This window comes from Spea bombifrons, chromosome 6 (genome assembly GCF_027358695.1).
Source record: "Spea bombifrons isolate aSpeBom1 chromosome 6, aSpeBom1.2.pri, whole genome shotgun sequence".
In the NCBI taxonomy this organism is placed as follows: domain Eukaryota; kingdom Metazoa; phylum Chordata; class Amphibia; order Anura; family Pelobatidae; genus Spea; species Spea bombifrons.
In genome coordinates, this window is record NC_071092.1 from 31,016,570 (window position 1) to 31,035,191 (window position 18,622).

Consider the following 18,622-nt stretch of genomic DNA (forward strand, 5'->3'; position numbering starts at 1 on the left):
TTCCGGTTTCGGCCAAGTCCGTTCTGCGCATGCGCGGACTTCCGGTTCTGCGCATGCGCAGTAGGAGGTGCCCACTTCCGGTTTCATGCCCCACTTCCGGTTTCGGCCAAGTCCGTTCTGCGCATGCGCGGACTTCCGGGTTTGCGCATGCGCAGTAGGAGTTGCCCCACTTCCGGTTTCATGCCCCACTTCCGGTTTCGGCCAAGTCCGTTCTGCGCATGCGCGGACTTCCGGTTTTGCGCATGCGCAGTAGGAGGTGCCCCACTTCCGGTTTCATGCCCCACTTCCGGTTTCGGTCAGGTCCGTTCTGCGCATGCGCGGACTTCTTGTTTTGCGCATGCGCAGTAAGAGGTTGGGCACTTCCGGTTTCGTGCCCATTTCCGGTTTCATGCCCCACTTCCGGTTTCATGCCCCACTTCCGGTTTCTGTCAGCTCCGTTCTGCGCATGCGCATTAGGATGATGGTCACTTCCGGTTTCGTGCCCCACTTCCGGTTTGGCGCCATATAGCTGCCATTCCGCTGGTGAGCTCTTGGTTTTGACTGTCACGTAACTGCCTGCTGCCTGTGCAGCATTGGGTTTCTACCACATGGCCTTTATATTAAATCCGTTCTGCATCCATCAAAAGCATAGTATAAGGATATTGCATTTCACTGATTTTCTCAAATATCTGTTGCCTCTGTGGAAAGTGCGCTGTAACATACATACATGTGGTGGTTTGCAGTGCGATCATCAGCCGCAGCAGAAACGATTTTAAGAGAGGCCTCTTCAACTTTATAGCCGCCATGCCTGCCGTAAGCATTCTTGTGTTGCCTTTTTTTCTACTTAATCGAAAGTTTAGACATTGGGGGATATGCTAAGACATGTGTGCTTGGTAGTGGCTATATCACACGACCAGATACTATTTTCAAGAGCCGCTCGCTGCCAGATGCTTTTCTAGTTATTATAGTAAGCTAAAACGTTTGTTTTATGTTTGTTTTCTTCTTTTGCCCTCTGTGGCATGTCATGAGTGAAGATACACGTCTCTTAAATCAGCCTGTCCGTTTATTAACTTTATTTTATCTGTGCCAAGGAGACGCTGAGTTTGTAAGCCCAGGAGCTTAGTGAGAATGTTGCATTTAAGTGTTTATATATATATATATATATGTGTGTGTGTGTATATGTATATATATGTGTGTGTGTGTGTATATGTATATATATGTGTGTGTGTGTGTATATGTATATATATGTGTGTGTGTGTGTGTATATGTATATATATGTGTATGTGTGTGTGTATATGTATATATATGTGTATGTGTGTGTGTATATGTATATATATGTGTGTGTGTATATATATATATGTGTGTGTGTGTGTGTGTGTGTGTGTATATATATATATATGTGTGTGTGTGTGTATATGTATGTATGTGTGTGTGTGTATATACACACATATGTATATATATATAATATGTGTAGGAGTAGCCATGTTGACCTGAATCATCTCACCTTAAGTTATTCCTCCTCCCTTTTGGGAAGTACATGTAGGTCATGACATGCTGTCTAAGAGAAAAAAAATAGAGGCCTACAAGGCAGAGATCTGTTCTGCTGGGTTTGCCACCTTTTGCCAGGGTTCTTGACTGGCTCTTATTTTTAAACCCCATATCTCCAAAAACAAGTTTATGCAAAGCAGGATCTATGGGCAATTTTTGTCATGGTTTAATGATGGTAAAAACTGTAGCTGTGTGTGTGTGTGTGTATATTTTTATATATATATATATGTGTGTGTGTGTGTGGAAACTTTAGCTACAGCTAACATAGTCTTGAACAAGGCTAAATAACTGGACATACAAGATGGATTTCTCGTGTCTAGCAGCTACTGTTGTTCTGTAGGATCATGTCTCTGTATATCATCAAGCTGGTAAGTGCTATTGGGGCTCGGGTATGTTTTTGTATGACTAGGACTTCAAGCCACAAACACTGATGAATTACATCAATTCTACAATGAGCCGGTGAACAAAATCTCGGCCAGATTGATAACTACTTGAAGAGTTTGACTGTGGGTATTGTTGCTGTGATCGTGGTGATATAAACTGGTTTTGAGCCTAAGAGACAATTACTTATTTTCTCAGTAATGTTCCATTAGATGTATAAAATATCACAAGGTATAATACGTTCCCCACATAGATTGTTCCCCCCCCCACACGTTTAAGATAGGCAACTTGGACAACAGGATAGCAAATGCACATCAGCTGCTCACGCAAGATGTTGAGAGGTTTTGTAACAGCGTGGTGAACCAGTATTCAAACTTAAGCAAGGTGAGTTTCCTCATGGCTCTTCTAGTTGTGAGTGTTTTGTTACCTTTTTTTTTTGTTTGTGCTGGGTACTTCAAAAATAGGCTATGGCCCTTTATGCTCTTACTGTATTTCTTTCACAAGGAAAATAATTATAAAGTTAATGTAGCTACCATTTATATTACCAGTATATTACTTACACTGTGAGATTTACAGACAGGGGCCTCCTTTACAAATGTATCCATAGCTTTTGTACCCCAATAAAGTTGTCTGTAGACTGCTGTACTTTCATGACTACATTTACATTTTATATAGCACCAACAGATTTGGTAGAGCTGTTACAATAGGGTACCGTAAAAGTAAATACAACTTACAAATGAACATACATTAAATATACTGGTACCGAAGCTGACAATCTATTGGCTACACGTATTATGCCTCCCCCTTTTTTATGCTGTTATTTATCAATAAAATTTACATACATGCATACGCTGTTCTTGTGAATAACATGTAATCATTTGCCATTGTGGTCTGGATTTACCCAAGGTGCACTTTGCAGTGTTGAACAAAATACCGTCTTTCCACGTTAACTAGTGGCTTGCTTTCCTATTCTTCTGTATTATACATATTTCCCATTATTGTTGCGGGTATACAGAGTTGTTATATAGTATTGTGAGTTTCATTTGTTATTTTTTTTTCTTCAGCTATTTTTGGATATCGTTCTGTATATTGTCAAGCTGACAAATGCTCAGGTAAGTTTTTGTATGACTAGGGCTTCTTTAACAACACAAGTCACGAATATTGATGAATTACATCAATTGTGCAAAGAGCAGAGGGCCAAAATCCCGGTCAGATTGAACAGTTAGACTGTGGTTATTACTGCTGTGGTCATCGTGATATAACCAGGTTCCCCCCCACACACACACACACTCACACTCATGTTATCTGAATTTTTCATAATGTAGAAAATCAGCCAGGACAAATCATTCTTCACATGCTGATATATATTTTTTTTTTACTTGCATCCGAGTCAAAAAATTATATTATACGCACATGGATTATTTTTAAGAGTTTAGAAACATAGAAAGTGACGGCAGATAAGAACCAGAAGGCCCATCCAGTCTGCCCAACCTCTGAGTACTCTCCTTTAGTACTTGCCCTTATCCTATATCTAGCTTGGCATTATGCCTATCCCATGCTTGCTTAAATGACTTTACTGTATTAACATCTACCACTTCCACTGGGAGGCTATTCCATGCGTCCACTACCCTTTCCGTAAAGTAATATTTTCTGATGTTACCATTAAACCTTTGCCCCTCTAGTTTATGCTTGTGTCCTCTTGTTGCGGTTTTATTTCTCCTTTTAAATAAACTTTCTTCCTTTACTTTGTTGATTCCCTTTAAGTATTGAAATGTTTCAAATCATGTCCCCCCTGCCCCGTCTTTTTTCCAGGCTATATAGGTTAAGATCCTTTAACCTGTCCTGGTAAGGTTTATTTTGTAATCCATAAACCATTTTAGGAGCCCTTCTCTGAACTTTCTCCAACATATCTATATCCTTCTGGAGATACGGTCTCCAGTACTGTACACAATACTCCAAGTGAGATCTCACCAGTGATCAGTACAACGGCATGAGCACTTCCCTCTTTCTACTGCTAATACCTCTCCTTATACAACCAAGCATTCTGCTAGCATTACCTGCTGCTCTACTGCATTGTCTACCTACCTTTAAATCCTCAGAAATAATTACCCCTAAATCCCTTTCCTCACACGTTGAGGTGTTTTTTTTTTATGGTATGTTGATTATTTTTTTATTCTTTCAAGTAACCTTAGTAACTCTTTCTTTCTTTCTTTCTTTCTTTCTTTCTTTCCATGCATATATAGGGACCAGCCAGCATGATGGCTTACCTACTCGTAGCTGACCTTTTCCTTACACACCTTAGAAGGCCTATTGGTAAGATGACAGTAGCCGAGCAGCGGTATGAAGGTGAAATACAGATATGTTAACTCCCGTCTCATCATCAATAGGTAGGTACGTATGCGATCTTCTGGCTTCCTGTATTTTCAGATTGTATTTATTTTAGTAAATTTTGTAAAAACTGAATGTATTAAGTACATTTTTGATATAATGTAATTTTGAAATAATTGATATAACTATTATGTCCCACTTACACATTGCTTGTTGCTGCCAAATATGATGGTCGTTAACTCAATTAATAAAAACCTTGTACTTACTAGGAGCTTGGTATCTGTAATGTGTAATTAAATTATACTGATCATTTCTCTTTTGTATTTATTTCTAGTGAAGAAATGGCCTTTTACAATGGAAATAAAAAAATAAAAGAGATGCGAATGTGAACATGGTGGTTTTTGGCTACTCGCACCAGACAGGAGACCATCAGAAAATGTTACTGGCAAGAATTATTTGCATGTCATACTTTAGTAATATTTTTCCGTTTGCTATAGAAGATTGTGACAGTTTAGCGTTGTTATTATTTACTGTGCGGTATAGGTAGGCTGTGGCGGTGGGAGACGCTCTGTATGCCCGGGTCTCTCAGATAGCTTCATCTGCATATAGCTGTGTAAAAAGTAGACTGTAGATTGCACCTGCGGTTTATTGATTTTAAGTGGTCAGTGTCTATGCTGGCATTTAATGTCTGTGGTGTGCTTTTTGATTATTGCAGTTCTAGCGACTGTGGTTGGTTACCTGGTTTTCAGCCGTCCGTTCCTCACCCCTATGTGCCCCCACGTCATCAGAACAGCACTCAAGCTGAGCTCCTTGAGGTGAGCGAAATAATGGTGGGATAAATGATGATATACTCTGCAGCCAAGCACGTCCTTAATGTTTAATGCTTTGCCTTGCCTAAGAGTTCAGTTCCCCGTGGCTTGGTTATGTATCTCACAGCGGTTTATGGAATGAGAGATGTAGTAATAAGTTTTCTCTCTCACCTTGTGAACCCACTGTTAAAGGTTGCTGTTACGACAATAACTGCCGCCTCCAGTATGTTTGAGAGTTTATAAACTTGTGTCACATGACAAGTGTTGCTGGCAGACATTATAACAGAGGGAACACTTTACATGCTTAAAGGATTATTCCTGGGAAAATTCAGGGTATTGAAAATTTCTAGAAATTTTGTTTCCGATTCGAAATATACTTAGGTGCAAACTTCAAGTATGGGTGAAGCTGCAACCTCTAATATGGTGTGTGTTTATATATCATGTAGTGACATTGTACTTTAAAGATCCTTGGTTTTTGTGCTAATGTAACTATGTAAGGTTGGAAGTGTAAGGCAAGATTTGTATCTTGCTACATGATGAAGCTGTGGTTTTCTGATGGCATTTGTTCCCACTAATATATTAAAAGAGCTACTATTGCATTAGGTGATGCGGTGTCAGCCGGTTGTATCTATAATTAAAATAAAAATGTTTTAGAATTTCTGTATGAATTAACCTCCTCAACGTTTAGTGCCGCAGCCCTAAAGGGCATTATAGCGACGGCGTGGTATTTATGTTGAAAATAAAACATAGGTAAATGCTACGTAATACAACGGCCCTAATGTAGATGAAATTACAGTAGCCTAGGTAATGTCTAATTGTAGAAGTAAAAATGTACATATTATTTATATAGAATAATCTTTGAGCAATTTACCTAAATATGTTTTATTCTGCAGCTGTGGCCTCTATTCGGTGGATGTCTGACCAAACCTGAACGAGGAAGATATTTTATGTACTTCTGATTATGTTCTGCCCAGCTGTCTCTGTTCCTGTAGTGTGATCACATTTCAGCACCTTTTGATTTGTAGAATCAATATATCCTGAGTTGTGGTGTCAGTAATTTATTTGTAGCACAATATCTTACATAGAGACCATATGACTTTGGGAACGTTACGGGACCAAGTCATTTACCCAGACACTCCAGAACACCGGAAACGTAAAGGTATTCCTGATAAGGTGAGAAGAACGGTCCAGTATGTTGAAACTTCTCTTCTAATTTTCTTACACACTGAAATTACTTACTTAGCTGTATTTAGTTAAGTGGCTTAACTACCCATCTTTGTTTTATATTCACTCCCCAGGTATTGAAGGAATACCTTGACAATGTGCAGCTGGGTTTGGAACGTGAAGGCGGCTGGGACAGTGTTCAAGACTGGATGTACTGAGTGGGGGCGAAAAGCAGAGGATGGCAGTACGTATTTGATCTTGGTTTTAATTTACAGACTACAGAATTCTGATTTTCTAGCATTGTAAATGTGTCCATTTATGGGCTGAGCTGGTGTGTTCAGTGGATGAGACACACTGCGATACTAGGATTACAGAGGAATTGGATTTAACTTTCAATATTCTGTTTTTGACCACTAATAAATCCATCCAACTATCTCCAATTTGTACTTGCTCAACAATGAAAAAAAAACTTAGTAAAACTTTATAATAAAAGCAAGTCTGGGTAATCTAACTTCAAATTCACATTTTCTGAAATTTATATTTTTCACTGTGGCTATTATAGAGTTATCCAATCAGCAAGAATATTTTATTAGTTGCTATGTTGTTAAAACATGTATATGTATGTATGTATATATATATATATATATATTTAATTTTTTTTCCTTTTCCTCCTGCCTTACTATTCAGTATTCATTTTTTTTTCTTCTCATTTGGCTAAGTAGACTCGTTACTTGAGAGCTAAACTTATGTTTATTTCCAGATGGCAAGATAATTTTACCATGTACCCCAGTTTGCCATTTTGGACGAGTGCACTAGTGCGGTTAGTATGGATGTAGAAGGTTTATATCTATGACCACTGCAGAAAGGTAAATTATCGTCACCTACATACTGAACCTTGTCTGTCAGATTTACACTTCTCTCTGGATTATAAGCACTAGTGAGCAGGACCTTCCACGCCTTCTGTAAAATATTGTGGCAGTAAATAATAAAACTAAAGACACGGTGCCCAAGCAGTGCAGATTGGGATTCTGCATACGTCCAGAGTTCCTAAACTGAAACACACTAAGTAAAGGACGGCAGGCAGTTTATAATTGTTTATGACGTTTATAAAGAAATGTCATTAGCGTGTGGACCTTATAAATTCTGTGACATTTTCTGACGTTGACAAAATTTTATCCGCAGAAGCCATCCGATCGGGGAAACCTTTTGCTGTCCGCGTGTTCCAAAATCAGTTGCTTAGACGGTGTCTTACACACACTCCAGATTTTCATACATTGGTCTTCTAATGCCGTCTGTTGTCTCCAGCACGTTTCCTCTTTCAACTGTGAACAAAGCTATTCCAACCTAAGAGGATAAGAAAAGGGAGCACAGTGTCACACAGAAAGTCCCTATGGAAGCACCACGAGGTAAATCTTTTAAACATTTCATGAAAGCACTGCATTATTGTATTTAAAAAAAAAAAGAAAAATCATAATAATAATTGCCTACATCTCTAAAGAAAATGCTATGAAAAGGGCTCCCAGCCTAAAAAGAAAAGGTAGACCATGCGTTTATTCAAGAGATTGTGTATCTTCATTAACCTTCTAGACAAAAACACCTGTTGTCCACACTACAATTTCTACTACTACTTGGAGACTTAGTGAATGTGCCCCTTTTGCTAAACCCACATTTATAGTTCTTCACGCTAAATACGTAAATGTAACTATGCCTAGGCATTAAATAAGCAATGCATATATGTTACAAACCCAACTTGGGAGTCATCTTCTCCTTCTCACTGAATCTACATGATTATTCCTCCCCATTATGTTATGTTACCTTTACGCCGTTGTTCATTTGTAAGGGTGGGTGGGGAGAAGGCAGAGAACTTTAGGACGTGGACACTGATTAGATGAAGGTGTCCCTGGCTCTCACAGATCTCCGCACAGCCCTAAGCTCTATTAACCTTCAGAACTTCTCAATCAATTTACTATCTCTCCTATCTCAAACATGACGTGCCCAAACAACGCCACCTCTGTCTGTAACGCCACTCTCGCATCTGCTCTCCATCATGTAGCACCAGTTACTACTCGCTCCTCACGACGTTCACGCTTCCAACGCTGGCACACGACTGTAACCCAACACCTACGTCGATGTTCCCGCACCGCTCAACGTAGTTGGCGAAAGTCTCCTCATTCCATGTCTGACTTTCTGCGCTATAAATGAATGCTATGTTATGCTATGTTCCTACTACTCTGCTTTCAATCTCCTCCCTGTCTTACAACCCTAAACGACTCTTTAATACTTTCAATTCCCTGCTTCAACCGATCCCTGCAACCCCTTCCACTAACCTTAATGCATCGGACTTTGCCACATACTTCGATAATAAAATTAAAACCATCAGAGATGACATATCTGCACTGTCACCACCCTGCCCTGATCCTTAGGCTTTCAATACCACCTGTATGCTGATGACGCCCAGATCTATCTATCTATCCTCTCCTGATCTCTCTCCCTCTGTCATAGATCGTGTAACTAACTGCCTTGCATCTGTCTCCACCTGGATATTGGCACGTTTCTTGAAACTTAACCTCTCCAAAACAGGTCTTCTCATCTTCCCTCCTTCCCATGCTAAGACTCCCCCATCAATTTCCCTCATTGTTGATGGCGCCATCATCTCCTCGTCTACTCATGCACGCAGTCTTGGTGTCACCCTTGACTCTGACCTTTCGTTCGCCCCCCCCCACATTCAGTCTGTCTCTAAAAACTGTCGTCCCCTTCTTAAAAACATTGCCAGCATCCATCCCTTCCAAACACAGCTTGGCAATTAGGCTCTTGTCCATGCCCTGATTATCTCCCACCTTGATTACTGTAACTCTGTCTAAGCTGGTCTTAACAGTCTCACCTCTCTACAATCCACCATGAATGCTGCTGCCAGACTTATCTTCCTCTCCCATCGCTTTACTTACATCTCTCCCCTCTGTCAGTCTCTTCACTGGCTGCCTGTGCGCCTCAGGATTCATTTCAAAATCCTCACTCTTACCTTCAAAGCCCTTCACAGCGGTTCCTCTCCCTACATCTCCTCATTCATCTCTAAATACAGTCCACGCCGCTCTCTCTGCTCATCCAATGATCTCCTTCTATCCTCTCCTCTGATTTCTAGCTCTCATGCACGCTTACAAGATTTCTCCAGGGCTGCCCCTATCCTCTGGAATGCCCTCCCCCAGTCTATCCGTCTCTCCTCCCTGCCTTCGATCCTTCAAAAAATCCCTCTTCCCCGCTTCTTTAAGGACGCTTATATTGCACATTAACACCCCCCCCCCATATTCTCTTAGCTCACCTCTCCTAGTTTCCTGGTGTTTCTAACATTAGAACGACCTTTTTATTATTTTGCTTAGTAATATTGAAGTCACTGATTCATGTTTCCCCTCTCTTGCAGTACTACCTCCACATGGACAGCAGAGGAAACTGAGTTCAAGCAGATCACAGATGACGCCATTGAATTCAGCTCTTAAGTGTTTTATGCTGATAAATATCAGGGTACACCGGAAATCGAAAGTAACTTGTGGCGAAATATAATGCAGCCTTTTTTTTCATGTGCAATTTAGAAAACTGGCAATTGTGCACTTATCCGTTTAATAATCAACACCAATACTACTCTAACATTGAAAGTTCAGGGTATAAATAAGTGAAGTTGGTTTATATGGTAGAAATCAACTACTGTAACTTTTCTAGCTAGGAGAAAGGTGTCTCCCGTTTTCTTTGAAGTTTAGTTCCGAAGCGAATGCTATAATTTTTTTATTTTTTTTTGACCAAAGAATGGCCGTAGGATCGTAGATGACTGTGTCACTTCTTGTTTTGCACTAGATACCGCTGGCTAGACTAGAGGATCCCCTAATCCCCTGGCTCTGATGGGATACGTACGCTGGGGCATTGCATCAACTGTAACGGTTTTCCTTTCAAATGAATCTCCGGTTCAATTTTTGTTTTTTTTTATTTTTGAGTCCAAAGATTCACTTTTTATTTTTGCGCCTGACTAATCAGTTGAGTATCATAAATACTCGGCGTGCTCAGTAAAATCCCTGAGCGTTGGCACTTGGCTCTAAATAGAGCCAGTTGACAGGTTTGTATGTCTCACTAGGTGTGCCGGTTGGACTGAATTCATACGTCGTCAAATTTTATACACTTCCCAGTAAGATTTAAAATCTATTAATTTAAACTAGTAGGATGACTTTTTACATTGTTAAATGGAGCAGTCCCTACTGGAATGTAAACCATGTATTGTAGATATGTGTTTTTTTTGGGGGGGGGGTTTGAGCAAATCGTGTAACACAGAAATGTGCTTGATGAAGGCATGCACTAAGTATGCAATAAATTGAATGTGTGTAAATCCTTCCCCAAAGTCTCTACTCTACTGTGCTTAATGTCATCCTGGCAAATGGTAAACATTCTGGGTAAAGTTTGATCCACAAACTTACTGCATTCGCTGGAACAAATCCGTACGGTTGGATCTAACCAGCGGCCATAGAAAACTTCCTATGCCATGCGATGTAGAGACTCAGACCTTAAACAGTCCTTGGTCTGTTTCCCCCCCCAATCGTTGCTAAAACCTTTTCAAGTAACCTGTGTCACCGTGGATATTTATAAAGCATCCAAGGTAGTTAAAATGTGCAAAAAAAATTTTTCTCCTGAATACTCCACCACTATATTATACCGGGAAGGAAGCGGGTAGCTGTAAACTTGCATAAACTACATGGATGAAATCCTATGAGTAATGCCCTAGTATACACTCCTACCTTCCCACTGTAATAGGATACTTAATCATTATCCCATGGAAATCTGCAATGAAGTATTATACGTTGCAAAATCACACAGACATTTCACAAGTAGTGATTTCTGAAATACCATAAATTCTCCAATTTATGTGCTGGGGGGGGGAATGACTTCTATGACTGATCACTAAAATAGTCTACATAACTGAAATCCAAACATCTGCCACAATTCGTTTAAATTATATGTGGAATATTATGAACTAAAGAAGTTAAACAGACGCATCAATAAATATGACTTCCTAGTCGAGTAGCTACGGATCGGGTTCGATGCAAAGTAAGCACTTTGGGCTTTTCATAATTTGATGTCAGTTTTGTTTTTCCACACAGAGCACTCGGGTCCTCCTTTTCATCTTCAAATGTATTCAAGTTTCTCTGGTCGGAAAGCTAATAGAGAGATTCAGTGCCTCGTCAGAAATAGATATATTTCCAATGAGCTAATTCCCTGGTCAATTGTAACTTTGTGTTCCCTTTACGTAGATGTATGCTAGCCTCAAATTACTACAAGTGACCATTGTTGGTGACCCATTAATTTTACTCGCATTTCCTTACGTTCCATACTATGCAATGATGCACTTCTTGTAGTTGGAATCTCACTTACACAATATCCGATTCTAATACTTTGTGGGCAACACATTGATGTATTCTCTTCAAATGTTCCCCGTACCTCTCGCTTATTTAAATAAACAGGTTGTTGTGGGTTAATAATGATAAAAACACAAATTGTCTACACCGCTTAGTGGCTTTAAACCTTCCGATATAATACAAACATGAGGGTTGGATGTGAACGGACAAAAAAAAAAAAAAAACACGTCTGGAGAAGCAGACCGCATGGAAACCGGTACCCTCGTCAGAAGAGCTGCTTGCACGCCAGCATCTTAGATCTGGGCCTGTGTTCAAAATCACTGTTACTTAAAACGACTGATTACAGCGGCCGCAATGACGGAAGGAGTGTAAGTAAGACCATTCCGATACCTTATTATACATTTTTTTTAATAACACACCTTTTTTTTTTTTTTTTTTACTTCAACTTGATGGCAACTAATACATTACCCATAGAAACTCATACACCTTATTTGTCAAAATACAACCCATGAAGTGGCATGAAAGTGGAGATATGTATTGGCTACTAGGATACTGTTCTGCTGGCCTAAATCTCTTCTCGCTGGGCTCATCACCCGGGGTGTATTATCACGTCACGGTATCCTGCATCAGTTATCCAAGAAGAGAATGCCAGGGGCAGCTGTATACAGGTCTGCGCTTGGGGAAGCCTTCCCTATCCATCAGGTTAGTGACAATTGACGTGCCAGGACCGTCATGATTTTAAACGGGTGCAGAAAGCGATCTACGTTCGCTTTCTGCACCCAAACGTTGTTGCTGTGATGCCTCGACTTCGAGGCATTCAGCAACGCCGCGATCGGCACTAGGGGCCATGTCTGGCCCCTCCCCGGGGCATCAACGTCCGCCATAACAGAAATGTTAAAACGGCCACTGTCACGAAGGGTACAAAAAGTAAAATCAGCCTTTGTCACGAAGGGGTTAAAGACACAAGAGCGGAGAAAAAAAAGGGGATGGGCGAGTAAAAGTCTGCTTGGAGGGAATTAAGTCAGTAGCCTAAGCGGTTCATAGAAAGCTTAAATGTAAGAGAAATGCCAAAAAAAATGTGTTAAAGGGACATTAGCCATCAATGCATGTGATAACTGAGAGGTCTCTCTAACCCCTTCATGCCAAAGCCCGTACATGTACAGGCTCACAATGCATTGTTTTTATTGGGTTTAAGGACAGCCCATTGTCCTTAAGGGGTTAAATGTTTATTGTGACCCCCCCTGCAATAGCAGAATCCCCTTATTTGCATTTCCCCCCTCACCAGCTATTTTCTGTGCATTCTATATCTCCTGTCATGTGATATACTTACTGCCCCAGCCCCAACTCTGCGAACATTGTGTGCGCGTGTGCAAAGTGCTTCACCTGATTTCACGCAGCTAACCCGTGGAAAGTGATTGGACTGCAGTGGAGGAGAGCAGCTGCCGCTGCCCCCTAAGGTTAAGTACCCTCTTTTTTAAATCTTAATGAATGTGCCACTTTCAATCCAAGTGCCAATTTTTACTAAATGCCACTATCTGGGAGTTCACCAAGGAGGACAACAAGGAAGGACAGAGAAGACCTGGGAGACTCCCCACAATCATTATTCCACTCAGGGGCGTACCTAGAGTATTTGGCACCCGGGGCGGATCCTGTATGTGGCACCCCCCCCCCACACTTTAAAACTACCTGGCCGAAACTGAATATGACCCCCACACACACCATAAAAAACACTTTTATTTAAAGTAAGTAACACACCAAAATAGGACAAAACAATTAAATAACATATATATATATATATATATATATATATATATATATATATATATATATATATATATATATATACATACATATAATTGTTAACAGCAATCACATTCCTATCATGCCCAGGCATAACCAGATTCCAGGAGGCACTCGCAGACTTGGCATGATAGGAGTATGATTGCCCTATCTACCCCTTCTCGCTCCCTTCTGCCCTATCTACCCCTTCTCACTCCCTTCTGCCCTATCTACCCCTTCTCACTCCCTATCTACCCCTCCTAACTATCTACCCTCTCCCTCTTTGAAGATCACTTACCTTTCAGGAGTCCTGCGAGGGGGTGCAAGGCCTCTGTCTCCCAGCTCTGCCACTGTATAGAACAGTATAGAGTGATGGGAGTTATGATGTACTTTAGAGCATAATTATATAATGAAAAATACATTGGAAATGGTACAGCATAACACCCATCACTCTCACACACTTATCAATCCACACTTACCAATCCACAAACACATACCAATCCACAAACACATACCAATCCACAAACACATACCAATCCACACATACCAATCCACACATACCAATCCACACAGATACACCAATCCACACACATACACCAATCCACACATATAGTAATCCATACACATACCAATCCACACACATACACCAATCCACACATATACACCAATCCACACACATACCAATCCACACACATACCAATCCACACACATACCAATCCACACACATACCAATCCACACACATACACCAATCCACACACATACACCAATCCACACACATACACCAATCCACACACATACACCAATCCACACATACCAATCCACACACACATACCAATCCACACACACACACCAATCCACACATATACACCAATCCACACATTTACACCAATCCACACACATACACCAATCCACACACATACCAATCCACACACACATACCAATCCACACACACATAGCAATCCACACACACATAGCAATCCACACACACATAGCAATCCACACACATACACCAATCCACACACATACACCAATCCACACATATACACCAATCCACACACATACCAATCCACACATACCAATCCACACATACACCAATCCACACACATACCAATCCACACACATACACCAATCCACACACACATACCAATCCACACACATACACCAATCCACTCTCACTGTATGCTTTCCTACCTTTCCTCTTTTCTCCTTACAGCTTCTTTTCCTTCTCTTCGCTCCTCTTCTTCAGTTCTTCTGTCTTCTCTATCTTCTTCCGGGTCAGAGTGCACGGACAGCGGTGGGCGCGGCTTCAGTGTTGTGCGCCGGGATCTAACAACAAACCCCGGCGCACAACAGCTGTTGCCGCGCTGATCGCAAGGGAGCGGTATCGGGGGTCTTTAACAGACCTCCGGCTCCCTTGAGTGATTTTAAGCCGGGTTCAAGGAAAATCCTTGAACCGGCTTAAAATCACTCAAGGGAGCCGGTGGTCTGTTAAAGACCTCCGATACCGCTCCCTTGCAAGCCTTCTCCTCCAGCGGCGGACATTACTGTCCGTCTCTGGAGGGGTGCCGGGTGCCGGCAAGTTGGCACCCCCTGATGAGCGGCACCCGGTGCGGACCGCCCCCCCCGCCCCCCGCTAGGTACGCTACTGATTCCACTGAACTGTCAAGTGCTGCCTACTGCTTTTTGTGTTTCCCCCCACCTCCATTCCATTCCCATCACCATTTTCCTTCACATACCGTGTTCACAATCCTCTTGTTCCACTTTTCTCTTTCCTCTGTTGTTAGTAAAATCATTATCTCTCTCCAGCCACCTGCAACCCCACACTATGTCTGTATTGCACCATGACTACTTTCTTCTCCCCTTCTCTCATCCCAAGCACTTTTCAACGTCACCTCCTCCCTTTCCCCCACCTCCCCTCACTCCCAGCAATCTCTCCGTTCGCACAGGTCCTATTCCCACCTCCTCTCGCTTTCTCTTCTACTATTTGTTTAGCAGCTGGGGATATTTCCCCAAACCCTGGACCTCCTTAGGTGATCTCTCCCCCATCCTCTCCCAGTCAACATTCCAGAAATCAATAATCTCCCACATACCCTGCCGCTCCTCCTTCCCCCATTTACCCTTGCGCTCTGGAATGCGTGCTCTGTCTGTAACAAACAAACAGCCCTACATGATCACTTTATCTCTAGTTCCTTACACCTTCTCGCTCTAACTGAGACCTGGCTATGCCCTTCTAACACTGCCTCTCCCGTTGCTCTCTCCTATGGTGGCCTACACCTCACTCACACTCCCAGACCTGATGACAGGAAGGGTGGAGGGAGAGGGGGGTAGGCTTCATACTCTCCCCTACGTGTACTTTTCAACCTATTCCCTCTGCCCCATCACTCTCTTTCTCTTCATTCGAAGTCCATGCTATCCGACTATTTCATCCCATCTCCATACGCGTTGCTGTTATATACCGCCCCTGGCCCGGCTAACATATTTCTCAATCACTTCTCTCTTCCTCTCCTCTGATATTCCTTCTGTTGTCCTTGGGGATTTCGACATCCCAGTTGACACCTCATTGAGTCCCATGGCTTCAAAATGCCTTTCTATTACCTCCTCTTTTGATCTCCAACAACATATTAACTCCCCTACTCATGAGGATGGTCACACCCTGGACCTTTTCTCTAGCACGTGCTCTCTCTCTAACCTTTCTAATTCCCCTTTCCCCCTCTCTGACCACCACTTCCTTTCCTGCTCTCTAACCTTGCCTCCTACTCACTCCCTTGCACCCCAACCCCGCCTAACCAGAGACGTCAGCTCTATTAACCTTCAGAACTTCTTCCAAGGCTTTGTTCTAGGGCCCCTTCTTTTCTCTCTTTACACTTCCTCCCTTGGCAAACTGATCTCATCCTTTGGCTTTCAATACCACCCGTATGCTGATGACACCCTGATCTATCTATCTATTATCCCCTGATCTCTCTCCCTCTGTCTTAGCTCGTGTAACTAACTGCCTTGCATCTGTCCCTTCCTGGATATCTGCACATTTTTTGAAACAGAACTTCTCATCTTTCCTCCCTCCAATGCTAAGATTCCCCCATCAATTTCCCTAGTTGCTAATGGTGCCATCATCTCCCCGTCTACTCATGCACGCTGTCTTGGTGTCACCCTTGACTCCGACCTTCCGTTCACCCCCCACATTCAGTCTGTCGTCTCCATCTTAAAAACACTGCCTGCACCCGTCCCTTCCTAACACAGCATGCCACTAAGGCTCTTGTCCATGCCCTGATCATCTCCCGTCTTGACTACTGTTATTCTGTCTGTTATAGCTGGTCTCCCTCTTAACCGTCTGACCTCTCTACAATCCACCATGAATGCTGCTGCCAGACTCATCTTCCTTTCCCGTCGCTTTACTAACGTCTCTCCCCTCTGTCAGTCTCTTCACTGGCTGCCTGTGTGATTCAGGATTCATTCAAAATCCTCACTCTTTCTTTCAAAGCCCTTCACAGCATTTCCCCTCCCTACATCTCCTCGCTCATCTCTAAATACACTCGACACCGGTCTCTCCGCTCATCCAACGATCTCCTTCTATCCTCTCCTCTGATTTCTAGCTGTCATGCACGCTTACGAGATTTCTCCAGGGCTGCTCCTATCCTCTTGAATGCCCTCCCCCGGTCTATCCTTCGCCCCACTGCCTTCGGTCCTTCAAAAGATCCCTCAAGGGCCACTTCTTTAAGGACGCTTAAAATATTGCACATTAACACCCCCCATATTCCCTTAGCTCACCCCTCCTCGCAATACTTACACTAGCGGGGCTAGTCTATACCTTACAATGGCACCTTTTAACTATTGTGTAATACACCCTCTAGATTGTAAGCTCCTTTGAGCAGGGCTCTACTCACCTGTTGTCTCTGTAAGTCAATGTGTTATGTTACATACTACTTGCTATGTCTTGTCTACCCATTGTACAGCGCTCCGGAATTTGATGGTGCTATATAAAACAGTAAATAATAATAATAGTCTGCATTTGCGTTCGCTTGAACGTTCGGTTTTGTGGTCCTGTGCCAACTACGAAGCTGAAGATAAACCCAAACACGCAAAACTATTTTATACAGCCATAGTTAGCGCAGTTACTGCAGGACTTGGACGCCAAACGGATCATATTCCTTTTTTTTTTTTTTATTTTTTTTATTTTTGCTGCTGGCTGAAAAATGGTCTAATCGCTATAAGCAACCACAGCAATAATCAGCTGGATCACTCCATTGGGCTTCATGATAATAAGACTAGAGCTGCAGTTAACCTAATGAAGCTGAGGGTGTTATGTGTTATGTATGTTATAATATAACTGATAAAGCGATAAAGCGAAACCAGTTATCAGTTTTCATAATGTTAACCTAATGAAGCGTAGGGTGTTATGTGTAATGTATGTTATAATATAACTAATTAAGCGAAACCAGTTATCAGTTTTCATAATGTTTTCCTCTGATGCAGGAGTCTTTCTGGCATCTTTTCTTTTTTATTTGCTTTTTTCTTCATCTGAAATTTTACTGTTTTGTTGTTTGTTTGTTTTTTTGCATGGGTCCTTGGAGCTTGAACACGAGAAAACATATTTGTCAATTGGCAAAAAAAGAGAGCATTCATCAAATGGTAAGCAATTAATATTTAATCAATCAAAAGACACAGGGGATGGGGAGGAAAAGCCGGCTTTGATGGGCAGTCATGTATTATAGTACCCGCACCACGCCAGAGACAGACGGGGATAAAGGACTGAAGAGCGGAGAGCATTTCTTTTGGTGAACAAAGGTGTGGGCAAAGGGCAAGCGTTGGCTTTATATTGGGTGCTGTCCGACGGTAACGCTTGCCAGCACCGCATAATGAAAATGCCTACCTGTACCCTCCTAGCATTATAATCATTCTAAATAGAGACGGCTCTATGGTGGCCCTGGGTTGTTCCTCTCCCTACACAGATCTCCATTACTATTATTACACATTTTATCCCGTCTACACTTAAGGACAGTCTATTCTGTCCTCAATGTGGATCTGAAACCAAAAATGAACCACTGCCTACCTCTCAAATCCCTAAAGAGGGAATTAAGGAGTTAACACATATTATATGTGTTTATCCGTAAGTCTCTGCTTCCATTGGAAACTCTGCAGGTTTTTGAATTCCGGACGGCGCTGATTCATATTCAATTTCTTTGTAGTACATGGTGCTAATTAACGCCCAGCAGTAATAGCCGTGTAAGACCTCACGCATGCACCTT

At 42.0% G+C, this 18,622-nt stretch overlaps 1 protein-coding gene and 2 long non-coding RNA genes across 8 annotated transcripts; 2 read left to right on the forward strand and 1 right to left on the reverse strand.

Annotated features, from left to right (window-relative positions):
• Positions 1 to 521: 521 nt before the first annotated feature.
• On the forward strand, positions 522 to 4,610 carry LOC128499980 (ATP-binding cassette sub-family D member 3-like). Of its 5 annotated transcripts, XR_008354846.1 has the most exons (6): positions 522 to 792; positions 2,192 to 2,292; positions 2,973 to 3,020; positions 3,721 to 3,753; positions 4,152 to 4,299; positions 4,571 to 4,610. XR_008354846.1 is itself a non-coding variant. In XM_053468981.1 (5 exons), the coding sequence occupies exons 1-4, from the start codon at positions 784 to 786 to the stop codon at positions 4,272 to 4,274; spliced, it is 285 nt and encodes a 94-aa protein (XP_053324956.1). In that variant the 5' UTR covers positions 524 to 783; the 3' UTR covers positions 4,275 to 4,295; positions 4,571 to 4,610. The 5 variants fall into 5 exon arrangements, 2 of the variants coding, with proteins under 2 accessions (XP_053324956.1, XP_053324955.1); XM_053468981.1 differs by lacking the exon at positions 3,721 to 3,753 and having other exon boundaries at positions 524 to 792; positions 2,188 to 2,292; positions 4,152 to 4,295; XR_008354844.1 differs by lacking the exon at positions 3,721 to 3,753 and having other exon boundaries at positions 526 to 792.
• Positions 4,611 to 5,158: 548 nt separating this feature from the next.
• On the forward strand, positions 5,159 to 7,649 carry LOC128500203 (uncharacterized). 2 transcript variants are annotated; one of them, XR_008354900.1, is made up of 4 exons: positions 5,159 to 6,218; positions 6,344 to 6,453; positions 6,970 to 7,075; positions 7,515 to 7,649. It is a non-coding gene; the product is annotated as an uncharacterized LOC128500203 (long non-coding RNA). The 2 variants fall into 2 exon arrangements; XR_008354899.1 differs by having other exon boundaries at positions 5,167 to 6,218; positions 6,970 to 7,029.
• LOC128500202 (uncharacterized) lies at positions 6,919 to 15,891 on the reverse strand. The gene is made up of 2 exons (XR_008354898.1): positions 15,116 to 15,891; positions 6,919 to 7,553 (listed from the first exon to the last, which is right to left on the reverse strand). It is a non-coding gene; the product is annotated as an uncharacterized LOC128500202 (long non-coding RNA).
• Positions 15,892 to 18,622: the final 2,731 nt, after the last annotated feature.

What these genes read in the sequence shown, in the direction of transcription:
- LOC128499980 (XM_053468981.1), top strand. An exon ending in AGTATTCAAACTTAAGCAAG is followed by an intron (nt 2,293 to 2,972) that starts GTGAGTTTCCTC and finishes TTTTTTCTTCAG; the next exon opens with CTATTTTTGGATATCGTTCT. An exon ending in TCAAGCTGACAAATGCTCAG is followed by an intron (nt 3,021 to 4,151) that starts GTAAGTTTTTGT and finishes ATGCATATATAG; the next exon opens with GGACCAGCCAGCATGATGGC.